Source organism: Heterodontus francisci, chromosome 4, assembly GCF_036365525.1.
Source record: "Heterodontus francisci isolate sHetFra1 chromosome 4, sHetFra1.hap1, whole genome shotgun sequence".
In the NCBI taxonomy this organism is placed as follows: Eukaryota; Metazoa; Chordata; class Chondrichthyes; order Heterodontiformes; family Heterodontidae; genus Heterodontus; species Heterodontus francisci.
Window position 1 is genome coordinate 62,613,545 of NC_090374.1, and position 20,111 is coordinate 62,633,655.

General features: G+C 44.9%; 1 protein-coding gene across 3 annotated transcripts in view; it reads right to left on the minus strand.

Annotated features, from left to right (window-relative positions):
* LOC137368681 (EGF-like repeat and discoidin I-like domain-containing protein 3) overlaps positions 1-20,111 on the minus strand; it is a 263,542-nt gene that overhangs the window by 198,250 nt on the left and 45,181 nt on the right. The window contains exon 2 of one of the 3 annotated variants that reach the window (XM_068028829.1): positions 6,470-6,598. The exons of the other annotated variants lie outside the window; for them this stretch is intronic. Within the exon in view, the coding sequence (XP_067884930.1) occupies positions 6,470-6,598 (129 nt within the window). The remainder of the gene's footprint in view (positions 1-6,469; positions 6,599-20,111) is intronic. 3 annotated transcript variants of the gene reach the window in all.

Below are 20,111 nucleotides of genomic sequence, written 5' to 3' on the forward strand. Positions count from 1 at the left end.
ACTTTAAAGACATCTGCAAACTTTACATGAAGTCCTGTGACATTGACCACAAGTCATGGGAGTCAGTTGCCAGTGATCGCCAGAGCTGGCGGATAGTTATAAAGGCGGGACAAAAGAGTGGCGAGTCGAAGAGACTTAGCTGTTGGCAGGAAATAAGACAGAAGTGTAAAGAGAGAGCCAACTGTGTAACAGCCTTGACAACCAATTTTATCTGCAGCGCCTGTGGAAGAGTCTGTCACTCTAGAATTGACCTTTATAGCCACTCCAGGCACTGCTTCACAAACCACTGACCACCTCTAGGTGCTTACCCATTGTCTCTTGAGACAAGGACGCCAAAGAAGAACAAGGGCAATCAAAGGAAGCATGGGTCCGATTACAGAAGAGTGAAGTGATACACTTTGGTAGGGAGAATTAGGAGAGACAGTATGAACTAAATGATACAATTTTAAAGGGAATGCATGAAATTTGAGGTGTTCAAAATCATGAAGGGTTTTGATTGAGTAAACAAAGGAAGCCATGGTAAAAGCTGCTTCCAAGAATCTCACTTTTGTCATTCATGTCAAACACTTCACTTCCCCTCAACGATTGTCAAATCCCTATCAAAGCAAATTTCGTCCTATATCTCTTGAGGCCATTCCAGACCATTCTCCACTCTTGGACAAATAATAAGAAAAAAAAAATGTCACTCAAGAGGCAATCACCTGCACGTTTCTATGCTGTAACTTTTCTCTATGTTATTAATAATACCATCATTAGTACTGCCCTCAATGCAGCCCAGCCTCTACCAGTCATGGATGAGCTGGACATACAGCCAACAAAATCGGAACTCATTGATCTCTAGCCAGCGGAAAAGCCCCTGGGAAGGACAGCATTACGCCTGAAATAATCAAGAGTGCCAAGCCTGATATACTCTCAGCACTACATGAACTGCTTTGCCTGTGCTGGGATGAGGGAGCAGTACCCCAGGACATGCGCGATGCCAATATCATCACCCTCTATAAAAACAAAAGTGATCGCGGTGACTGCAACAACTACCGTGGAATCTCCCTGCTCAGCATAGTGGGGAAAGTCTTTGCTCGAGTCGTTCTAAACAGGCTCCAGAAGCTGGCCGAGGGCGTCTACCCTGAGGCACAGTGTGGCTTTCGTGCAGAGAGATCGACCGTTGACATGCTGTTCTCCCTTCGTCAGATACAGGAGAAATGCCGCGAACAACAGATGCCCCTCTACATTGCTTTCATTGATCTCACCAAAGCCTTTGACCTCGTCAGCAGACGTGGTCTCTTCAGACTACTCGAAAAGATTGGATGTCCACCAAAGTTACTAAGTATCATCACCTCATTCCATGACAATATGAAAGGCACAATTCAACATGGTGGCTCCTCATCAGACCCCTTTCCTATCCTGAGTGGCATGAAACAGGGCTGTGTTCTCGCACCTACACTTTTTGGGATTTTCTTCTCCCTGCTGCTTTCACATGCGTTCAAGTCCTCTGAAGAAGGAATTTTCCTTCACACAAGATCAGGGGGCAGGTTGTTCAACCTTGCCCGTCTAAGAGCGAAGTCCAAAGTACGGAAAGTCCTCATCAGAGAACTCCTCTTTGCTGACGATGCTGCTTTAACATCTCACACTGAAGAGTGCCTGCAGAGTCTCATCGACAGGTTTGCGGCTGCCTGCAATGAATTTGGCCTAACCATCAGCCTCAAGAAAACGAACATCATGGGGCAGGACGTCAGAAATGCTCCATCCATCAATATTGGCGACCACGCTCTGGCAGTGGTTCAAGAGTTCACCTACCTCGGCTCAACTATCACCGGTAACCTGTCTCTAGATGCAGAAATCAACAAGCGCATGGGAAAGGCTTCCACTGCTATGTCCAGACTGGCCAAGAGAGTGTGGGAAAATGGCGCACTGACACGGAACACAAAAGTCCGAGTGTATCAAGCCTGTGTCCTCAGTACCTTGCTCTATGGCAGCGAGGCCTGGACAACGTATATCAGCCAAGAGCGACGTCTCAATTCATTCCATCTTCGCTGCCTCCGGAGAATACTTGGCATCAGGTGGCAAGACCGTACCTCCAACACAGAAGTCCTCGAGGCGGCCAACATCCCCAGCTTATACACACTACTGAGTCAGCGGTGCTTGAGATGGCTTGGCCATGTGAGCCGCATGGAAGATGGCAGGATCCCCAAAGACACATTGTACAGCGAGCTCGCCACTGGTATCAGACCCACCGGTTGTCCATGTCTCCGCTTTAAAGACGTCTGCAAACGCGACATGAAGTCCTGTGACATTGATCACAAGTCGTGGGAGTCAGTTGCCAGCGTTCGCCAGAGCTGGCGGGCAGCCATAAAGGCGGGGCTAAAGTGTGGCGAGTCGAAGAGACTTAGCAGTTGGCAGGAAAAAAGACAGAGGCGCAAGGGGAGAGCCAACTGTGTAACAGCCCCGACAACAAATTTTTCTGCAGCACCTGTGGAAGAGCCTGTCACTCTAGAATTGGCCTTTATAGCCACTCCAGGCGCTGCTCCACACACCACTGACGACCTCCAGGCGCTTACCCATTGTCTCTCGAGATAAGCAGGCCAAAGAAGAAAGAAGAGTACTCCTCTGTTAATACTATTGTCTGCACTCCTCTAAAAATTTCCCCCTTGTCTCTTCTAAGCTCCAAATATGCCGTTCTCCATGGTTTTCTTCACAATTGTGTTGAAATCAGGACTTACTGCATAGCTTCCTATTTATTGTGGGACCTTTGTATTGTGGAACTGCATACCTCCTTTAGCTATTCCTTCCTCCAACAATTTTCTTGCTTTTATAAATTTGCTGTCACTTAACTTCCTGACTTACTACATCTTCAATTTCATTCTTTTCAAACTTGGTAATGCCCTGTAGCCTGTTTTCTGAATAATAATGGCCATAACTTGTGGAAACTGGGCAAATATTTAAAATTATTGCATTTGCTAACCTCGCTGCTTGCTAGCTCATTTGCAATTCCAAGGGTCATAATTCCAGAAAACAACATTCACAAATAAGTAACTTACAGAAGATTCTTCCTAGAGATCCATGCTATGGAACTTTTTCTCTTAAAGTATCATATACTTGTACATTAACTAAGTATATTGTATTTTTCCCTCGGAATGTTTTAATGCACACTATTGCCTTTGTTCCTTCCAAAGTTGTTTTGATGATTACATTTAAAGCTTTCTGCCAACATTTTCTTTATTTTTGTCCTAAAAGGAACATATTTACCACACCCAATTTCTATGAAATTGTTTGATTCAAATTCAAGGGAAAAAAACAAAATTAGCAAGTTTTAATATGGACTGTGACCACTTATTGGATGAGTGATTCTGTTGAGTGTTTCCAATTTGCTCTGTACCATCTGGCAGACATTAGGATCATCAAATTGATAACTTTATTAAAATAACAGTGTTTTTCAAAAAAGATAAAAAGGAGTGTGACTAAAACAGGGTTAGCAGTCATCCTGCAGCATCTTTTCTCAGTCAGTTACACAGTAACACTGGCAGATGTCAGAGAGCAAATTGAATCCCATCCTCTTGGCTTGATGTGGATAGAAGGTGGAAATGGGGCAGGAAAAGCACTGGAAAAAAGTAATTGTTCCAGAAAAAAAAAATAAACAAAAATACACTAATGTTAAGTGAAACCCATGCAAAATTTCTAAAATTAAAATGAATTGTCTGTCTTATCTCCCACGTGCTTTTAAACATCACCTATTTATTCCACCATACTATTGTAAGTCCAAAACTCATTTCACAAGCTTTTATTATCAGAAAACAATTTACATATGGTGCAATAATTCATTAAAGCTTTAACTAGGCTAAGACATCAAGTTTCGATATCATCTCCAGCATCCAGATTAAATGGATGAAATAATGGCTCAAGTCAGATTTTGTTGAGGTGATGGTGGTTTCTTCAGCTGGCAATATTCATATGTGGATTATGCTACCAAACCTAAGCACGGAGCATCATTTCTTACAATAGCAATTCAAAAGGATTAATAAGAATAAGCACACACCCTATAAATAAAATCTGCTTAATAACATTAATTCTATCAACTACTGATTGTATGTCAGCAAGTTTAAAAAAAAAACTAATCAGAATTGTAGTTCACACAATCTCCATTTGTATTTTGTCACTGAAGCTGAAACAAAGCCAGGAGAGAAATGACTTTAACAAGTCGGTCTGTGCTTTTGTCCTTCGTGTCTGAGATATCCTCAACACGGCTTTAACTGAAATCTAAATGCATGCAAGTCTTTATTTCAATAAATACCATTCAGAGCCAGAGGTCCTTGCGAGTTCAATTTTTTAAACATTCATTCTGAGGATGTGGCCATCAATAGCATGGCCAGCATTTATTGCCATTCATAGTCTTTCTGAGAAGGTGGTGGTGAGCTCTCTGCTTGAACCACTGCAGTCCATGTGGTAGAGATGCAGCCACAATGCTGAGAGAAAACTAAGGATTTTGACCCAGCAGCTATGAAGAAATAGTAGCGATATATGTTCAAGTCAGGATGGTGGTATTCCCATTCACTCCTATCCTTCTAGGTGGTGGAGGCTGTGGGTTTGAGAGCTATGACTGCAGAAGACTTAGTGAGTTTCTGCAGTACATCCTATCGATAATGCACACAGCTGCCACAATACACCTGTAGTAGAGGAGCTAGATTTTCAGGCTAGTAAATGAGGTGCTGATCAAGCGGATTGCTCTAACCTAGATGCTGTTGTTGCAGCTGTACCCATTTCAGAAAGTGGAGAGTATTCCATTACACTCTTGACTTGTGCCTTGTAAGTAGTGGAGAGCATTTAGGAGTCAGGAGGTGAGTCAATTGCCACAGCATACCTAGCCTCTGAGTTGCTTTAGTTGCCATGACATTTATGTGGCTGGTCCAGCTGATTTTTTGGTCAACAGTCACCCCTATCCCCACCCTCGCAGGATGTTAATGGTGGGCAATCGGTGATAGTAAAGCCATTGAATGTCAAGGGGGGGAGATTGGATTCTCTCTTGTTAGTTATGGTCATTGCCTGACACTTGTGTAGCATGAATGTTACTTGCCACTGATCAGTCCAATCCTGAATGTTGTCCAGGTCTCACTGCATGCAAGCATGGACTGCTTCATTATCTGACAAATAACAAATGGAGCGGAGCACTGTGCAATCATCAGCAAGCAGCCTCACATCTGACCTTATAATGAAAGAAAGGCCATTGATGAAGCAACCAAATATGGTTAGGCCTAGGACACTGCCCTGAGGAAGTCCTGCAGCTATGTCCTGGGTCTGAAATGATTATGGCAATAAAAACCATCTGTCATTGTGGTAGGTCTGACTGCAACCACTGGAGAGTTTTCCTCTTGGTCTGCCTTGACTTCAGTTTTAGTGAAGCCCCCTGGTGCCACACTCAGTTAAATGTTACCTTGATGTCTAGAGTAATCATACCTCTAGAATTTAATTTGTGTCTATGCTTGGACCATGTCTGTAATGAGGTCTGGCGTTGAGGGGTCCAGGTGGAATCAGCTATATCTGAATGTAAAATATCTGGTTACGCGCAGTCTCTTTGATCTAACTATTTCTAATAATCTCAATAATTTTAGTTTTAAACCACATATGACAACAGAGATTAGTGTAGTGTTAACATTTTGAGCTAAAGTTAAAGCAGTGCACATGCACACATACAATTTTCAATGTATATCTTAGAGAAAGAGTACTTCCCTGGTAGAAAAAGTGATAAATATAGACGACTGTATAAGCTATCTTAAAAATGAAAATATTTGTCCTCCTTTGGTGTTCAAAGGAAACTAATTCCACTACTTAGAAAACTATCATGCTACATCCATGAATTATTTAATGGACATTATGTCATGTATTAGATACGATAGAATTTCTGATAGCAAAATTGTGCTGACTTAACTCTCAAGTTATGATCAACACGATGAATGCTGGGTTACAAGTTGCATACCAGTGTCCTCTATTTGTATCACTTATTAATTTGATTGAAGTAATTACAATGAAGTTCTCGTAAGTTTTGATTTTACAAATGAGATAAGCTGATATGTAGATTGTAAAACAGTTACAGTAATGTCCATTTAAAACCTATTTCATTCTTATTAGAGCATGGCCAATACTCTATTAATCTTGAAATAGATAACCTTGATAAAGATTACAATTTCACTCAACCTGATAATCTTAAACAAAAACTTCTTGCACAGTAAAACCTTTCAATTAGACCTTTTCACATTTACTCTTGTGGGACAAGTCTGTAAAATAGTGCAAATACCGACAAGCACAAGCATTATAAAATACAGACAACACAGGACAAGGCAACAAGAAGTACAACGGGTGCACAAATAACATTAGCCAGATAGGCACATGGCAAAGGTCAACAGTCTGTGACTGCTAGAAGTTCAAAGAAGAGAGAGACATGCAAGAAAGAGGTGTTGTCATGGTCTGTGCTTGCACTTACCAACCTCCACAATACTAGAACAGTTGGCACCTGTGAATCCACCAGGACACTCACATGAAAAAGGTTCATCTGCCAACCCTGTCATGCAGGTGCCACCATTCTCACATGGGTTGGGTTCACATACTTCTCCTGTTAATAGAAGTAAATAAGGTTAAGAATTAGGGGATAAGTCACTATAAAAAGTATTAAGATCAGAAACGTTATATAAAAAGATCAAGGCAAATTGATATATTGCAAGTGTGACAGCTGAATCATCACTAAGAACAAGTATAGGTGGTCAGTCGGAAAAATGCAGCATGGAAATCACCTACTGTCTTAAAATTGACGAGTGAATCTCAAAAACCCATTCCAAAACCAGCAATAAAACACTGTCAGCTTCCCTTATGGTATTTTCCCATTTTAAAAATGCCCACTTGCACCTGCTATACCAGTTATGCCTGTACATGGTGCTATAGTGGACCTTTACAGTGCTAAAAAGAACTGTTAAGCAACGTTAGATTGTAAGTAAGCATACAGTTTTACTGCAAAGTAACTGAGTGTTTGGGAATAATTTTCCCCACAGTAAATTTTCATAGAAGTCTGAAAGGCCAAATATTTTTTCAGCTCACATCAGCTAATGGACAGAATGATTATAATTTTGCTACACATAGCACAGACAAATTCTTCTCCACACTCTGTATAAATATTCCCTTCCACATTCAAAGGATCTGAATGAAGTTCTCTTCAACTGCAACTATGCTGTATCAGATTCCTTTGTATTTCTTTCTTGACTTAACTATAATTACAATCAAGAACCTCTAGTTTCCAAACCAGACATGGACAAGGCAACAAATTACACAGTTAATAACCAATAGTAGCAGAGTAAATATCATCTTCTGAAAACCTATCCTGAAGTATTCACTTCAAAGTCAATCTATGTATACAGAAAGAAAAATATGATAACATTCCAAGAGTAAAAACCAATGTAAAATCTGTACGCTTTAACAATAGCCTATCATAAGGACTATAGTAAGGAATGCAACTTATTCTCTGGGCTGAATTTTTGGGCAAGCCGGGGGTGGGAATAGAGACAGACAGGGCCCAAAAATATCGGCACCAGCTGGCATGGAGGTTTCCTGATGCCATTCCCAGTGCTGACCATTTATGTAGAGGTGGGATCAGGCTGCAGGAGCCATTAAGGCTTGTTAAGGGCCTAATTAAGGCCAATTAAAGGAGGCCACCTGAGATTTTCCAGTTGGCCTCCAGTTTCCACATTGGCAGGGGCCAGTTTAGGTGCCTGGAGGTGAACACCCAGCGGCAGGCTTGGAGGAGGAAGGGAGCATTGCTCTAGGGAGGCCCTCCCTGCCTGCCTGGGGCTGCCCTGTGGAGGGAAGCCCCCAGCACACCCCTACCCCTCCTCCATCCACATAGGGGTGGCCTGGCTCCTGAATCTATTTTCTACTTAAAGATTTAAAAAGGTTCGAGTAGGTGCTGTCATGTTGAAGGGCCCTCCTTTTACTTATCATCTATTACAGCCTGCTGCTCCTCAAGCTGGAAGGCCTCTGATTGGCCCTCTAGCTTTGAGAGTCCACCCATCATCCTTAATTAGATGGAGAACCTGTCTCCATGCTAAATAGGGGGGTGTTCCCGTGAAAATTCCAGGTCAGTGACTGTTTCCCTCGGGGACTGGAAATAGTCCTAACTTCTATTTGCTGCCCCCGGAGGGAAAATCCTGCCCTCTAACACACAAGATTTAGGGATGGAGCAGACAAATCCTCCTTCCCTGACACAGGGGCGTTGAAGGTAACTGAAGCATTCCACCACTACCCTAAGAACAGCTAATTCTACACACACCATTTACTATCTTCTTGGCTGTGAGGCTCAACTGTTCACTGTCCCAATCAACAGAACTATCAGGGAGCCCACAAATAGCAATTATACATCACATTCGTAGACTTAATGGGGAGGCATTCTATACCATTCTCTGTTCAAAATCAATTTTTACTGTGGGTCAACCTTAGCACATACTGACACACTCAGCCTTGGCTCGGTTGGTAGCACTCTTCGGCTGAATTTTATCAGGAAGGCACCAGTCCTGTTGTCAGGACGGGAAACGGTGTGAGGCACGTCGGGGGCAGGTGTGGCCAGCCACATGCGATCCAGTGGCAGCTGGCCAATTAAGGTCAATGAGGCGTGGAACTCGATCAATTGCATGGCCGGAGTCGGGTTTGGAGGTGGAGAGTCCAGCATCAGCTGATGCCTTGACAGGTGCTGGCACCATTTTTAAAGGGCTGCCAGTCCTGCAGTGAACTCTGCATTCTGCGGGCCGAGGAGAGGAGGAGGTGATAGAGTGAAAATAGAGACAGCTGAGAATAGGCCCCTGGTGGCCCCAAGCTTCCCTGATACCTCCCTCCAGGTGCTCCTACAGGCTTCCAGGGAGAGGAGACACATTTTATTCCTGAGAAATGGGAGCAGGAGACATGGCAGCCTAACCAAGCAGGCCGGGCATCAGATAGCAGAGGAGGTCAGCAGCCGTAGGGTAATGCCACAGACCTGAATTCAGTATCGCAAGTAGCTCAATTACCTCATCCAGGCAGTGAAACTGTGTACCTCTTCAGGCCTTCACCTATTGGGTTTTGCATCTGGAGAAGCAGGAGGGTGCGTTGGGAGGAGACGGATTAATCCCCCAGACATGGCAAAGGGTCAGGAGATGCATGCAAACTGACTGCGCCATATCCAAGTGGGCCTGAAAAGAGGTCGCTTGTCACTGCAGACCCTCATAAGGTCCCTGGAAAGGGGTCACATGAAGGAGGCATCTGTGAGCCCCCATCAGTGGCAGCTGGATTATCAGCAGCCCATGTCTTGCAGTTGATCGCTGGCGCTGGGGCACCAACAGCTTCCTTCCCTCAGTTTGCAGGAGAAGATTGCTCATAATTGGAGAGAAAGGACCAAGAACTGTTGTGCTGCTAACCCACCTCCTCCCCCCACCCACCCCACCCCGCTGCCTGGAATCCCTCTGCTGCTGTGCTGCTGCCCCCCTGTCTGGAGTCCCTCTGCTGCTGTGCTTCTGACCAAGGACCAAGTCCAGGAGCTCTCTGGAAGCTGAGAGGGGCCATGTCAGGTGCAAGACACAGGGTAGCCCCACAGTTCAGCGATGCCTCTCTGGAGGTTGTCCTCCAAACTGCAAGGGAAAGGTGGGAGATCCTCTTTCCCAATGATGGCAAGGGGAGGTCCTCCTGCCTGACCAAGCAAACCTGGATGGAGATCGTTGAGGAGGTCCTCAAGTGCCGTAATCTGCAGGGCTGCGGACCAAATGCTGGAAAGTGGGATTAGAATAGTGAAATGTTTTTTGGCTGGCACAGATACAATGGGCCAAGTGGCCTCTTTCTGTGCTGTAAACTTTCTATGATTCTATGAGGTCAGCAGCAATGGGGAACAGTGCTGCAAGATGGTCAAAGAGCTTCTGTCAAGGTGACTGCTCCATAACCCTCTCCTTTTTAGTGATTGCAAGTGGATATGCAGGAGGAAGCGGGACATGGGGAGGGAGGCACGGCAATGGCAGTGGGGTTAGGCATCACCTCGCTCAGCTCATCATGACAGATGCATGGCTGTATTTCAACCACAGGTCACCTTTCACAACTCATCCCCATTAACTACCTTGAGAGCAGTCGGGAGCATGAGCTATGTAAGATACCCCACTGTGGCACGAGGGGCTGACACTCGCAGAACTGTTATGTTGTTCTGTTTGCCAAGTACGACTAGCTCCATCTTTCCACTTGCAGGACAAGAGGGCCCATAACAGGACGGAAACAAACCGGACCTGCAGAATCATCCCAGATCTTTGGCCTCTTTCCACAGCCGAGGAAGAGGCACTAGAGTTTGGCAGGGACCCAGGGTGGCCACTCCATATCAGATAGAGAGACTGAAGTTTCCATGGAAGAGAGTGAGGATTGGCTTCCATTGACATACAGATCACTTCTGGAAACTCAGAACATATATGTTGATTGACGAGATCTACAATGCCTAACCCACAAGTTTGTGTTCTCTCATGCAGGTTGGTGCCCACATGAGACTCCAGCAGAAGGGGGACAGCAGTCAACCTCTGAGGATGAGGAGCACTCAGAGGATGTACTGTCTCATGACTCTCCTGCACCTTCCACCAGCGCAGATACTTTCACCTCGATGGGTTTCTGCTCAACTATAGAAACAGGGTCACAAGCTGATCAGAGCACTGCACACATGCCCGAGCAGCTGGCTGAGGCTGAGACAGCCAAGGCCACTGACAGTCGGAGGGCTGTGGGTGGTCAGGCCCACGCTGAGCCCCAGGCTGATGATGAGCCTCTGGTGTTGACATACAGGGCATGCTGGAGTTGCAGAGATGCCAGAGGTAATGTGCAGTCAGATGCAGAGCCCATCTATGCCCTGAGTGCAGCCATTCCCAGGCGGGTGAATGCATGACTTCCTCCATCGAGAGGTTGGCGACCCTTATGGAGAGCCAGATTCCATAGATGTACACAGACCTGCACACCATCACCTTGGCTGTGAGTTCGACACAGCAGCAGATAGGTAAGAGAAGGACAAGGTGCCTGGAGTCTTCTCCAGCTCCTTGTCCTTCTCTGGTGAGCAGGGAGGGTCGTGAGGTGGAGAGGCTGACCTCCAAAGCTAGGGACTCCCTTCAGGGTGCTCTGAGTGTGGCTACTGGCTCCTCAGCCCCTCTGCCCAGCTCCAGCAGCCACAACACCTGAGGAGAGTCCTGCAGCTGTGCAGGAAATCCTCGAGCAGCTGGGGCCCTCCAGGCCTCAGGCAGACAGAAGATAGCTGCCAAAGTCATTATAGGCCAAGGAGCAGCCTGATCAGCAGCCTACCTCCAGCCCAGCTGCTAGCACAGGGGTCACCTCATAGAAGCACATGTAAACGGAAAAAGAACAGCACCTAGACACACTGGGGGCTCACTGGTGGTTGATATCTGAAATGTGATGCTTGATGTAAAAGTCTGTTGTTCAAGCCATTAACATTAATTGTGTAAAAGTGATTATTCTATCATGCCTTAATTGTGAGCTGCTGACTTCACTCTTCCCATTTAGTGAAATGACAATATAACCATAGCCCTCATTTGAATATGATCTTCCCATGGGAACGAGCATGTGTTTCAGCTGTGTTCTCGATATGGAACACAAATGGGAAAGTTGCGACAGACTATGTGCATTGAAGTGAGTTCTTAATGGATTCTCTGTGAGAAGACATCAGGGAGGCTGAAAGCAGGTATGAGATGGTCTCTTGCCTCCTTGACACATCACTCAATTTACCTGGCCTCTGGTGCAAAGACTTCAACATCCAGTGCTGTTTGCTCATCTCCCTCTTCCACATCTTCCTCGCTGGTGCAGGAATACCACTTAGTTATGTCATCATCATGCAAGTCCTCCCCTCTCTGCAGTGCTAGATTGTGCAGAGCACAGCAGACCACAGTGATACGAGAAACTCTCACGGGGGCATATGCAGGGCACCACCAGATTGATTCAGGCAGCAAAATCTCATCTTCAGCAGCCCAATGGCCTGCTCGATGGTGCACTCTATTTGCATTCTGTTCCATGAATCTAATTAGATTCCATTTAATCTCTCCCCACTCCATGCTATCACAGACTTTCCTTCTTGTTCTTCTTCCACCCTCCCTCCTTTCACTTGCTCAAAGACTGAGTTTCTGACTTTTGCCAGTTCTGATAAAAGGTCACAGACCTGAAACATTAACTCTGTTTCTCTCCAGAGAGATGCTGCCAGGCCTGCTGAATATTTTCGGCACTTTCTGTTCTCCTTTCAATAAGAGGTTGTGCTTCTTTATGTGGCATTTTGGCTACAAACCTACGTACCTTGATGATCCCCTAGAATCTTCAAGTGGTCTCCATTTGAAAATCAATATGACATACCTTCTTATATCTAAACTTTCCATCTACCTCCTCAGCCACTCCAAAATTTGGAAGCCCTCCTTTCAGAGTTTCATATCTATTTGCTGCTCTCCTCCTGCTCTATTTTCTTATTCAAAAGTATCAGTTTCCAGAATTATCTACCATTGAGTGCTTGATTCCCTATTTTCAACTAAAAGCAATAAACCAAAGAGGATACCAGGAGCTGAGACCAAGCAAGGATAATCTTGGAAATAGGTTCATGACAATAGTCCTGGTGGAATGACCAGCTGCTCGGTGATAAGCGCTTATGTTAAATACATTAGCCTCAACTTTTATTCCAAGCATTACTATTGTGGGTTATCATTTGCACAAATACAATTGAAAGGTCTTTATGAACTTCAAATATCGTGTTCGACATTTACAATGATGCTTTACCAATAATGCAATAGTTTCTGGAATTATCCACCATTGCAGTGCTGCACTAAAATCAGACAAAACAAATCATGCCTTTCAGTCCCCATGGCTACTTCCCACTCGTGCTACCATTTTCAACGAGTTTGGGTCATGAAGTTCTTCACAAGTCACTTTTAGGTCTCAGTATGTACCATTAGCCAAAGATGGTAAAACCTGTCACTGACATCAAACGAGATGTAATCACCATCTGAAATGAATGTGCAACTCCAAACTGAACTTTAAGATCCATTAGGGACAAATCTTCTGTAAAATGGTATTGCATCACACTTCTCCCAAGTGCCTAAACTGGGCAAGAGAGCAGTAAAATGCCAGAATTTCAGGAAATGTATTTTTTTGCAGGCATGTCAGAACCATGCAGTTTTTTTTCCCATCAAATTAAAGCTGGAATAAATCTTTGAAGCCACTCTCAAGATTGCTTCAGGTTGGTATGAATACATAGTTGACGATCTCTCTGGGAGGAAGGAAGGGGGAGAGAGAGAAAGAGAGGGAGAGAGGGAAAAGGTCAATACACAACATTTGAAGAAAATGAATCTCTTCAGTGATAAGAACAAAGAACAAAGAACAGTACAGCACAGGAACAGGCCATTCGGCCCTCCAAGCCTGTGCCGATCTTGATGCCTGCCTAAACTAAAACCTTCTGCACTTCCGGGGCCCATATCCCTCTATTCCCATCCTATTCATGTATTTGTCAAGATGCCTCTTAAACGTTGTTATCGGACCTGCTTCCACCACCTCCCCCAGCAGCAAGTTCCAGGCACTCACCACCCTCTGTGTAAAGAACTTGCCTCGCACATCCCCTCTAAACTATGCCCCCCTTAAACCTATGTCCCCTAGTAACTGACTCTTCCACCCTGGGAAAAAGCTTCTGACTATCCACTCTGTCCATGCCGCTCATAACTTTGTAAACCTCTATCATGTCCGTCGTTCCAGTGAAAACAATCCAAGTTTATCCAACTTCTCCTCATAGCTAATGCCCTCTAGAACAGGCAACATCCTAGTAAACCTCTTCTGTACCCTCTCCAAAGCCTCCACGTCCTTCTGGTAGTGTGGCGACCAGAATTGCACACAATATTCCAAGTGTGGCCCAACTAAAGTTCTATACAGCTGCAGCATGACTTGCCAATTTTTATACTCTATGCCCCGACCGATGAAGGCAAGCATGCCGTATGCCTTCTTGACTACCTTATCCACCTGCGGTGCCACTTTCAGTGACCTGTGGACCTGTATGCCCAGATCTCTCTGTCTGTCAATACTCCTAAGGGTTCTGCCATTTACTGTACACTTCCCATCCGTATTAGACCGTCCAAAATGCATTACCTCACATTTGTCCGGATTAAACTCCATCTGCCATTTCTCCGCCCAAGTCTCCAACCGATCTATATCCTGCTGTATCCTCTGACAATCCTCATCACTATCCGCAACTCCACCAACCTTTGTGTCGTCCGCAAACTTACTAATCAGACCAGCTACATTTTCCTCCAAATCATTTATATATACTACAAAGAGCAAAGGACCCAGCACTGATCCCTGCGGAACACCACTAGTCACATCCCTCCATTCAGAAAAGCACCCTTCCATTGCTACCCTCTGTCTTCTATGACTGAGCCAGTTCTGTATCCATCTTGCCAGCTCACCTCTGATTCCGTGTGACTTCACCTTTTGTACCAGTCTGCCATGAGGGACCTTGTCAAAGGCTTTACTGAAGTCCATATAGATAACATCCACTGCCCTTCCTTCATCAATCTTCTTTGTCACTTCCTCAAAAAACTCAATCAAATTAGTGAGACACGACCTCCTCTTCACAAAACCATGCTGCCTCTCGCTAATAAGTTCGTTTGTTTCCAAAGAGAGTAAATACTGTCCCGAAGAATTCTCTCTAATAATTTCCCTACCACTGACGTAAGGCTCACCGGCCTATAATTTCCTGGATTATCCTTGCTACCCTTCTTAAACAAAGGAACAACATTGGCTATTCTCCAGTCCTCTGGGACCTCACCTGTAGCCAATGAGGATGCAAAGATTTCTGTCAAGGCCCCAGCAATTTCTTCCCTTGCCTCCCTCAGTATTCTAGGGTAGATCCCATCAGGCCCTGGGGACTTATCTACCTTAATGCTTTGCAAGACACCCAACACCACCTCCTTTTTGATAATGAGATGACTGTGACTATCTACACTCCCTTCCCTAGGCTCATCATCCACCAAGTCCTTCTCTTTGGTGAATACTGATGCAAAGTACTCATTTAATACCTCACGCATTTCCTCTGGCTCCACACATAGATTCCCTTCTCTGTCCTTGAGTGGGCCAACCCTTTCCCTAGTTACCCTCTTGCTCTTTATATACGTATAAAAAGCCTTGGGATTATCCTCAATCCTGTTTGCCAATGACTTTTCATGACCCCTTTTAGCCCTCCTGACTCCTTGCTTAAGTTCCTTCCTATTGTCTTTATATTCCTCAAGGGATTCATCTGTTCCTAGCCTTCCAGCCCTTACGAATGCTTCCTTTTTCTTTTTCTTTTTGACTAGCCTCACAATATCCCGCGTTATCCAAGGTTCCCGAAACTAGCCAAACTTATCCTTCTTCCTCACAGGATCAAGTTTGAAGTTACAAAAGCAATTAGATCTCTAATGTCACTGGTTAAAGTTATGGTGATTAAACTGAACTGGCTATGCAGCCACCAAATAGTCGAAAATGGGGTCAGAAATAGTTAATGGACAGAAAGCAGAGAGTAGGAATAAATGGGACATTTTTGGGTTGTCAGACTGTGCACCACAAGGATCTGTACTTCGGCCTCAACTATTTACGATCTATATTACTGACTTCGATGAGGGGACTGGTGTAACATGTACAAGTTTGCTGATGATACAAAGCTCAGTGGGAAAAGTAAGTGGTGAGTGAGAACACAAAGTAGTTGCAAAGGAATATAGACAGATTGGGTAAGTGGGCAAGAACATGGCAGATGGAATACAATGTGGCAAAGTGTGAAGTTAGTTATCCACTTTAGTAGGAAACATAAAAAAGCAGAATAACTTTGACTGGTGAAAGACTGGAAAATGTTTGCATTCAGAGGGACCTGGATGTCCTTGTACAGGAATCACAAAAAGTTAACATGCAGGTACAGCAGGCAATTCGGTAGGCAAATGGTACGTTAGCTTTTGTTACAATTATGTAGAGCATTGGTGAGGCCCCTCCTGGCCTCGGTGTGTAGTTTTTATCTCCTTACCTAAGGAAGGACATGCCCTAAAGGGAGTGTGATGAAGGTTCACTAGTTTGGTTCCCGGGATGAGGGGAATGTCCTCTGAGGAGAGATTGAATAGACTAGCCCTGTTTTCCTTGGAATTTAGAAGAAAAAGAGGTGATCTAACTGAAACATAACATTCTTAAGGGGCTTGAAAGAGTAGATGCTGAGAAAACATTTCCTCAGGTTTGGGAATCTGGAACATGGGGTCAAAGTCTTAGAATAAGGGGCCGGCCATTTAGAACTGAGGTGAGGAGAAATTTCTTCATTCAAAGGGTTGTAAATCTTGACAACGGAACATCCACAGCTGTCTGAGGTAGAGAATTCCAGACAAAGGTTCACTTGCCTGGATGAGTGCAGGTCCATCAACACTCAAAAATGTTGACACCATCCAAGACAAAGCAGCCTGCTTGATCCGCACCCCATCCACCACCTTAAACATTCATTCCCTCCACCTCTAATGCACAGCAGCAGCAGTGTGTGCCATCTACAAGATGCACTGCAGCAACTTGCCAATGCTCCTTCCAAGCACGCGACCGCTACCACCTAGAAGGACAAAGGCAGCAAATGCATGGGAACACCACCAATTTCCCCTCCAAGTCACACACACCTTCCTGACTTGGAACTATATCACAGTTCCTTCACTGTGACTGGGTCAAAACCTAGAACTCCCTCCCTAACAGTATCATGGGTATACCTACACCAGATGGATTGCAGCGGGTCAAGAAGATGGCTCACCACCACCTTCTCAAGGGCAATTAAGGGTGGGCAATAAGTGTTGGTTTTGCCAGGATGTTCACATCCCAAGAATGAATTTTAAAAAATAGGGATATGGGGATAGCGTGGAAAGGTGGAGTTGAGGTAGAAAATCAGCCAAGATCTTGTTGATTGGCAGGCTGGAAGAGCCAAATGGCTTCTATTATGTTCTTATGTTCAATGTGTAGCTGGTGTATGATCACAGGCAGTGCATCATGCAAGTGAATGCCCATATCCTGGTAGTAGTCACAATTCCTTCAATCTGACGCAGTGCTCTGCCACTTGAATTTGACACTACAGCAAGTCAAAGGCTGGCTACTGGGTGACAGGAGTTATCCATTCATGGCATAGCTCATAACTCCACTCTGGAATCCAAGCACACTTGCACGCAGGCCAACAATGATAACAATGCTATCAAAAAGAACATTAGACAGCATACTATCGGCATCTTCAAACAATGCTTCCACTGCCTAGAGGACTTTTGCAGTACTCAGCTGAGCGGGTATCAAGATTTGTTGTGGTATACTGCAAGTTGCACCACCAGGCCATTATGAAAGAACAGCTCTTGCCACTACCCATCAGGCAAGAAGATAAGGAGCAGGAGAAAAAAGTAAGAGGAGGTGGATGAAGAGGAGTAAGTGCAACAGGAAGTGCCACAGAAAGTGGAGAAGCAAGAAGAAGATAACATAATGGGCTCAACATGATCAAATTATTCATGAGCAATACTAGTAACCTCAACCATGCTTCCCCATTCTCAAACAATCCCAGACTCCTTACCTTTCCTCTATCACTGACCATCACATCATCCTTTTCTAACAGAACAATAAAAAGCAACACAAAATGCACATTCTAACTTTATGAACTTAATCATTATATATTGCATACAAAAATAACTAATCACCCTTGTGCATTTCCTTAGTGCCGTCTTCCCTGTGCCTTTGCCTATTCTAGTGTTCCTATTATGTGTTTCCCCAGTGGCTGCTGCAAGTCTGGTGGCATATAAGAATATAAGAATTAGGAGAAGCAGTAAGCCATACAGCCCCTCGAGCCTGCTTTGCCATTTAATAAGATCATGGCTGACCCTCGACTTCAACTTCACTTTCCCACCTGATTCCCGTATCTCTTGATTTCCTTAGAGTCCAAAAGTTTTTCAATCCTGACCTTGAATACACACAATGACTGAGCATCCCCAGCCCTCTGGTGTACAGCATTCCAAAGGCTGCTGACTTTCAATGGAGCAGGCTGCAGATGACCTTAAAGGACGCCCTCAAGCAACTCTGGGCCCAGAAGTCATGGCTTAGGACTGCACCACCTTGGTGTGGCTGGCAGCAGTCTGGACTGGCTATTTGACAGGTGACAGCAAGGGCACTAGCAAAGTTGCAGGGGTGGGAGCACAATCGCTGTCGGGATCCTGAGAGAGAACAGCAGGTTCGTGCTCCTTGGAGTCACCACCTCTCTCTCACTGCAGCACTTCAGCAATCCTACCGATCTGTTGGAGAATAGATTGATAAAATGCTGTAATGTCCTAGAGGCTGCTTTGAACGGTAGCATTTAGAGTCAAGATGGCAGCAGTCTGAGCTTCCACTACAGCACGCAGACCTTTGAAGGAAGCTGTTTCTGCTGCATTGCAAGCTGAGACATTGGCCGTCAGATGCCATATCATGTGAGATTCTTGATGGAGGTGACCACCATTCCATGTTGGAAAGGATGGGCTCCAAGGTCCGCGCAAAGCCCTGTGCCAAGTTGGTGCCGGACTTTCGGCAGCTTTCGGCAGGCTTTCCAGTGCGCCAAGCATTTGGCTCTGTACACCCATTAGCCTTCTTCTGTAGCCTGGCACATCGAAGTCTTCTTCTTGCTCCTCCAAAGAAGAACCAGTGGTGCAACCCTGTCCTCCGGTGAACTGGCACCTGTTCTATCCTTTTTCCCTGTCCTGGTTTCTTTGCACTTGTACCCGGTTTCTCATCACATGTAGCTACCTCTTCTATCCTAGCCTCCAAAATACATGCAATATCAGTATCTGAGCTGGTGGCTGCAAGTGCACAATTGACTGGTGGTGGCTCTTCATCTTCACTGTCTTCTTCCTCTCCCGACTAGGAGGGCTCCAAATCTTGGGTATCTGAAATGAAAAGGGACGGGGTTGGGCTGTGGTAAGGAGAGAAGAGAAAGTAAGAAGTACATGTTTACACCCTCTACAGCTCCTCACTCAGAACAGATGGTGGGATGAGGGAGAAGTGGGTTGAGAGAAAGAGGATAATGTCAGCATGTACCCTTGAAACTGATCCCTCTAGCCCTGCCAGTGACCATGGCCTCAGCAATGCCCCTTCCTATGATGGCCCGCAGTGTCTCCTCCATGGGGATTAAAACATGCAGTTGCGGTTGTCCTCCTCTGGTTCTTTCCTGTTGCCTCCTGTTATGTGACACCTTTTCTTGCACAAAAGAATGTGAATGTCATGTAATGCGTTTGGGGTGATGTGGCTGTCATGGTTGAATAGCTGCCATTGGGTGCGCGGTTTGCAACAATGCTAAGTGAGGGTGAAGTAAGTCATATGATTTGAAGGGTTGAGTACTGATTGAGAGGGATTGTTGGTAGGTGGGTGATGGGGATGCGGTGAATTGAACAGTGGATGAGGCTAATGGTGAAGTTGGTAGGCTATGCCATTTGAAGATGAACTCACTCACCTTTACAACTCGTATGAGGTTGTTAAACTTGTTCCTGTACTGAATTCATGTTCCTGGAGCTACACTCCTGACATTGACCTCTGCCGCTACTTCTTCCCACTGCCTTCTCAGCATATATCTGGAGTGCCTCCTGCCCCCCTAACGATATAAAATATCCTTCCTTGCACCTGTTGCAACAAGACCTCCAGTCCATTGTCAGAAAACCTTGGTGCTTGCTCTCTTGCATGTTCATTGCTGAATGTATCACAGCTCAGACTGACCTTTCAAGGTGAATTTTGAACTCCAAGGCTACTGCTCCAGGAGTACTAAGTATTAACTAGAAACATTAATACAAAACCAAATTACTGTGAATGCTGGAAATACTCAGCTGAGTATTTCCAGCATTTCTTGTTTTTAATCCACTGCTTCTCATGTCATTTTAGGCAACAGATATCAGTTGAACTGGACACTTTTCATAACAACTTCTTATATAACCTCAATTATATACAGAAGCAATGATACGGGCATGATGCTGAACTGTTCAATACAGAACTAGAAGTCTAAAATGGGTCACAAGGAACTAATTAAACTAATCTGTCAGGCAAGTCACTGAATCGTTCTACCTGAATTTGAAATCAAA